This window comes from Arvicola amphibius, chromosome 7 (genome assembly GCF_903992535.2).
Source record: "Arvicola amphibius chromosome 7, mArvAmp1.2, whole genome shotgun sequence".
Taxonomy (NCBI): Eukaryota; Metazoa; Chordata; class Mammalia; order Rodentia; family Cricetidae; genus Arvicola; species Arvicola amphibius.
Window position 1 is genome coordinate 48375282 of NC_052053.1, and position 5906 is coordinate 48381187.

The 5906-nt window shown below is 58.5% G+C and overlaps 1 protein-coding gene across 1 annotated transcript; it reads right to left on the minus strand.

Annotated features, from left to right (window-relative positions):
- Positions 1–752: 752 nt before the first annotated feature.
- Positions 753–2429, minus strand: Ier5l (immediate early response 5 like). Its single transcript, XM_038337785.1, has one exon. The coding sequence runs from the start codon at positions 2242–2244 to the stop codon at positions 1018–1020; it is 1227 nt and encodes a 408-aa protein (XP_038193713.1). The 5' UTR covers positions 2245–2429; the 3' UTR covers positions 753–1017.
- Between the last annotated feature and the right edge of the window lie 3477 nt (positions 2430–5906).

Here is a 5906-nt window from a genome sequence, read left to right on the forward strand (position 1 = left end):
TGCAGACAGGGTTCTCACAGGCTGGAACAATGCTGGTTTCATGAGATGGAACCGAAGACTGAAGCAGGACAAGGTAACTTAGAAGTGCGCACACAAACACCACAGCTGACCAGGAGCTAAGTGAAGCAAAGCGAAGTCTCCAGCGCAGCAGGCGGTCCGGGCCCCTCCCTCCCCCGGGGCCGCCGGGGATCCAGGTGAAGGAATCGACTTCCTTTTTTGTTTAGAGAGGACCGCAGTGCTGGGCATGATGGGAAATGTAGTTCGCCCTGCTCGCCCCCCACCCCTTCCCCAACTGTGCTGAGTGTCGGGCGCCACCTTCCCCCTGGTCCAGGAGGCGGGTGGAGGAGGGGAGGAGGACGGAGCCAGAGGGGCGGGGAGAGGAGGGGTTCTAGACGCCCGCCCCGGCAAGAAAAAAAAAAAGTTGAAGTGTTTTCATTTCTGCCTTCTCATTTTGAGAACTTTGGAGGCCGCCCCCAGAGAGGAAATGTGACCGAAACGTCCCTTTTGGAGATAGAGTTTGCCTTTGTTTTTTTGCTCAGAATTTCATAAGACCCATTCCTCACCCCAGAGAGGAACTCAGGAGAGCGGAACGTCGGGCTTCCAGGCTCTGACAACTGATTGGAGTCGGCGTCCCGGGCCCCGCGCCCTCCTGCGTAGCGCCCCCGGCGTGCCCAGGCACCCAGCCTCGCCCCCGGCTGCCCGGCACCTCCTCCGGGCAGCAGCCCTGCCTCACGTGGCAGGCTCCTCGCTAAACACCACCGCAATCAGTACAATAAAAAGAAAAAAAGAGTAAGAGAAACACAAAGCATACTTAAATAGGCGCTTTTTCTCTCTGCAAAAATAAAGTCCAAGATTTTTTAGATTTTTTTTATTTTACAATTTATAAAACATCAGCCTCTGCTTGCCCCCAGCTCGCACCGAGTGGCCAGGACCCGCTCGTTCCCTATCGTCCTTTGGCCGAGTCTTTGTCTGGCCCCAGCCCCGCGGGGCCCAGGGTCCCCATGTCCTCGGGGGTCCCTAGAAGGCGACAATGGCTCGAGTCCAGGCGCCGAGGCTGGCGAGCGCCTGCTTGGCGCACAGCTGCCCGTTGAGCGGCGGCGGCTGCTCCGAGGAGTCCGGCTGTCGGCTCACCAACCCCGAGAAGCCCGAGCCAAAGATGGAGATCAAGTTTGAGATGTTGGACGCGTCCGGGGACGAGTCCGGGCAGAAGTCCTCGAAGCGGGCGCGCTTACAGGGGGCGAACGGGGCGCCCCCGGGGGGCTCGGCTCCCAGGTCACCCGCGTCCTCCTCGTCGTCATCCTCTTCCTCCTGGCCAGGGTAATACTTGCGTTTGCAACCAGAGGCGGACGCCAGGCCGGGTCCCGGAGCGCCCTGTCCACAGCAGGGGCAGTGGGCGGAGGCGCAGCAGTCCTGGTGCAAGTAGCCGTTTTCCACCGTGGTCACCACGTGAGTGTCCAGGTCCAGCACGGTGGTCTGGCTGCTGCAGTGCACACCGAAGTCCGAGGGGGCCGGGTACGCGCCCCGGTAGAAGCCAGGGGACGAGGAAGGGGCTGGAGAGGCGGGCGGAGAGGAAGCGGCGACGGTCGGTGGGGCAGCCCCCGGGGGCGCCGAGGGCGCAGAGCAGACGGCCGGGACGCGAGGGTCCCGCGGGCAGAGCGCGGCGGGCGCGGGCGGCGGCAGCGGCGCAGGACCCGGCTGCAGCGGCTCCAAGTGCTGCCCGCGGTGGGGCGCGCCGTGCGGCGGCTGGAGCGCGGCGCACCCGGGCAGCTCTGAGAGCGCCCCCGCGCAGCCCGCGGGCGCCCCGGCCACCGCCACCGCCGCCGCGCAGCTCCTGGGCGCCGGGTGTTGGTGCTGGTGCAGCTGCTGCTGGAGATGCAGCTGGTGGAGCTGGTGGAGCTGGTGCAGCTGGTGCCGGGCGACCGGCTCGCGCGCCTCCGCGTCCCCGCCGCCGCCAAGTTGGAGCGGGCCGAAGTCCGCCGCGTTGGCCGGCATCCCCGGCGCCGCGTACGCGAGGTGCTGGTGCTGGTGGTGGGGCGGCTGCTGTTGCTGCTGCTGCTGCTGCTGCTGTTGGCGCCGGTAGAGCTCGGCGTAACGCTCGCTCAGGTAGAGCTGGCGCGCGTTGCGGAGCACGTAGGACACTAGGAGGTTCTTGTGCAGCTTGATGCCGCCGCGCTGGGTCCGGGAGCTGTGGATCTTGCGCAGGGAGATGCTGATCAGGCTCTGGGCGTCCAGGGCGCACTCCATGCTCCCGCGGAGATGCGGGCGGCGGAGCAGCCGCCTTTGCTGCTGCTAATGCTGCTGTTGAGTGTATCTCCAGCAGGTCGCTGGGGCGCACCGGACACAGGGAACCGAGCCCGGGTCAGCGGGTCGGTAGCGCTCCGAGAGAAGCCGCCACCATGCGCTCCGCGCCACCCGCAGGCTCACGCTCCCCAGACGGCGCCAAAGCAATGAGCCTCGGCCGGCCCCGGCCCCAGCTATTTAGCCGGGTAGCAGCGCCCCGCCCCACTACAGATTACCCAATAGAATCGTGCGGAGCCTCCCGAATGACAGCCGCTTCCCGCCCCGGAGCCACTTGACTGACCAATCAGACCAAGGCGGTTCCTTTGTGCTATTCAAATACCGAACGGACCCCGGGCCTCCAACGCCGCCGCTGCCTCGAATGTTCTCTTGGGACCGCGGCACCGCGTGGGACACGGAGCCTCCTAGGTAGCGGCCCGTAGCGTGGGTCGTCTCTCGGGAGCCACGTTGAAGCCCGCGGCTACCCTGGACCTGGCTCCCACGAGTTGGGGGTCGGCTCACCTGAGAGCTGTGGAGATGGCTCCGCCCCCTTCCGCACAGTTGGGCTTCACCTGCAGCAGGTGCGCGCGGTTCCCCGCTCAGGGCCACGCGGTGCCTCTTCTTTCTCACCTGCCAAGGCCGGGGGTAACCTGGGGGATCTGAGCCTTCTCCCGAGAAAAGCTGGTGTGTGTGTGGGGGGCGCATCTGGGCACTAGGGTATCCTCATGGAAAATAGAGTTTGGGGCTTGATTCCCTGATGTTTTAGCCCAAGGACCTCTGGGAATGGTCGGGGAAGGACCTCCCCTCTGTTTGCAAAATCCAGTGAATTTTGATCTATAGTAGAGAAACTTTGTCGTTGTGAGCCAGCCCGGAGGGGTGGAAGGTTGGAGGTAGGGAGATAGGAACCCGCCCCAGCTTCCTCCTCACCTTTGGGTAACCTCTGCTTTCCTGCCTCACTAATATCAATGACAATAGAAGCACTTACTGTGTGCCTAGCTTGGGGCCCTTAGCAGAAGGTCTGAAACCCTCCCCCTCTAAGGTTCTTTGGGGCAGCCTGTTAAGATTTTGTCAGAGTCTGGAGGTGGAGGTGCTTGCCTTTAATCCCAGCACTCGGGAGGCAGAGGCAGGCGGATCTCTGTGAGTTTGAGGCCATCCTGGTCCAAAGCTTCAGAGAAACCCTGTCTCGATAAACAAAGTTTGGTCAGAACCCTGAGCCCCAGGAGTACCCAAGCCAAGGACTCATCGCCTTTTATGTCCTTAATCTGAGTTATCCACGGACCAGTGGGACAGGCTATAGGATAAGGATTCCTGGGAGGCTGTACTGAGAAATTTACAGAGGAAGAGGGCTGCCGTGGGGAGGGGAAGGATCCAGGGCTGGACCCTTGAAGGACAAGCAGTGGCCACAGAAACGACTGGTGACAGATGGGACCTTGTGGGGCTGGGGACGTGGAGTCTCTTCTCTGCCGCTCCCTGTCTTCAGACCCTTTCAGTACCTCTGTCTCTTGACTGGAGTTCAGACACCCCATCCTGCTGCCCACTTTTTAGGAGAGGACCCAGCAACTCTTTCTTCAAGTTTTTGCAATTTCTTAAGGTCAAGTGTCAAAAGAGCTGGGAACAGTTTGCTCAGATTTCCATGTGAGGAAGTTTAGATACTAGCAATAAAGAGACTTTGTCCAAAACCACAGGGCTCCAGGCACCGTGCTCTGCTCGTTCCCTGAGAACGCGCTAACTGGTTTTCATCCCTGGGTAGTCAGTGCACCTCTCCCCACAGTCTCAAAGCAGCCAGGATTGCACTTGAGGAGGGGGGTTGTTCTCAGAACAAGCACGCTTGACTGGCATCCTATTGGCCATGTGGCAATGGAACACGCTTACAAATGTGCCCTGGTGAATCCTGGGGGGATAGAGCCACACCTATCTCAAAGGCACACAGCTGGGGAGACTGAGCTTGATCAAGGGAGTCTGTGGCTCACAATGTGTGCTATCCATTCCCAGTAGTTACTGAGGAAACTTGAGACATGAGGTCACAGAGTCAGAAAGGGGTGGTGGCAAGATTCGAACCCCATTCTGTAGGTGTCTAGAAATATGCCAGTGGAGCCAAGTCCAGTTCTTTGGGCCCAGCTCCTGATAAATGATAAATTTATAGATATATCTATATCTATAGTTTATATATATATTTTTGCCAAGTGCCTCAGGGCCAGAACTCTTCAGAGCCCCTAGGAAGGCAAAGATCATTCTTGGTTCCATACGCTCAGTCATTCCCAGAGCTGCGACACAAACAATAGCTCCAGGGACCAGTTTGAGAATCATAGTGGAAACAGAAGGGGATGGTGGGCAAGGAAGTCAGGCCCCTCTCTTGGGCTTGGTGTCCCCCCCCCTTTCCCAGCCACGGCTACAGGTAAAGCTCTTTTCAGTGCCTCCTGTGTGGTCCTAGTCTCTAGGAGGTGTGGGGACTTCTTTCTGCCACCCGTCCTCAGTCTTCCTTCTCAAGAGTGGATGAGTGGGCTCAGGGGTCAGCAAGCTGAGCAGTTGCTGACTTCATAAAACCCCCTGATTTTTTTTTGGGGGGGTGTGATCCTGGGCAGGGGAATTGCCGCAGAGGTCATCAGAAAACTCCCACTGAAGGAGGCGAAAGGTCAGCGAACTGTGCTGGGTGGGGGGTAGGGTGTCCTGGGACAGGAGTGACTGTGTCTGGTGGTGTCGTACTGCGGGGACTTTAACTGTGGACAGAGTGGATGAGTTGCATGTCGCATGCAGACCTCGGCTTGGGCATGTAATGGGCACACACAAGTGTGTGAGAGACCATTCAGCACTGTGTGTGCCCGTGCATGCACTCGCAGCTCCCTAAGCAGTCACCTTGTGGAGGGGAACAGTGCACAAGGTAAGGGTTCTAGAGTTCACCTGAGTGAGGTTGGGGCACGAGCTTTTCTTCCCTGAGTTGGGGAGATTACATCTGGTCTGAGTCACCGTTCCCTAAAGGAAGTTAATTAATACCTCAATATTTACCAAGTGTCTGCTGGGATGGAGGCTCTGAGCAGGGCACGGATCACTGGGGACCTGGTGATACCAGCTCCGCATCAGAGCCCTTATGCCTTGTAAGCACACGGGAAGTTGCATACACCAGACTTAGGGGTGTCTAGAGCGGTGCCTGGCCAGCGATGGGACTCACCCTTGGGGGCGCTTAGGGTGGTTGAGGGGAAGAGTGTCCAGGCAAAGGCACCTTAGAGACAGTATGCTAGGAGGCAGGAGGAAGATTCTGACTTCTTCAGTTTGTCCTCTCAGTTTTCAGAACTGTGATCTGGAAGCCATGGCTGTCTATGGAAGAACACGATAGGGGCTGGAGAGATGGCTCAGTGATTAAGAGTACTGACTGCTCTTCCAGAGGATCAGGGTTCAATTCCCAACACCCACATGGCAGCTCACAACTGTCTGAAGATCCAGTTGCAGGGGATCTGACACCTTCACACCAATGCACATAAAATAAAAAAGTTAAATAAACCATAAAAAATATTTAAAAAAAAAAAAAAAAAGAACACGATAGAGCTTTGCCCTGCAGGTAGAGGAAGTAGATGGTGTCTCACGAGCAGACAGGGGAGGCCCAGAAGCTCCCATGCTAACACCAAGACCTTAGA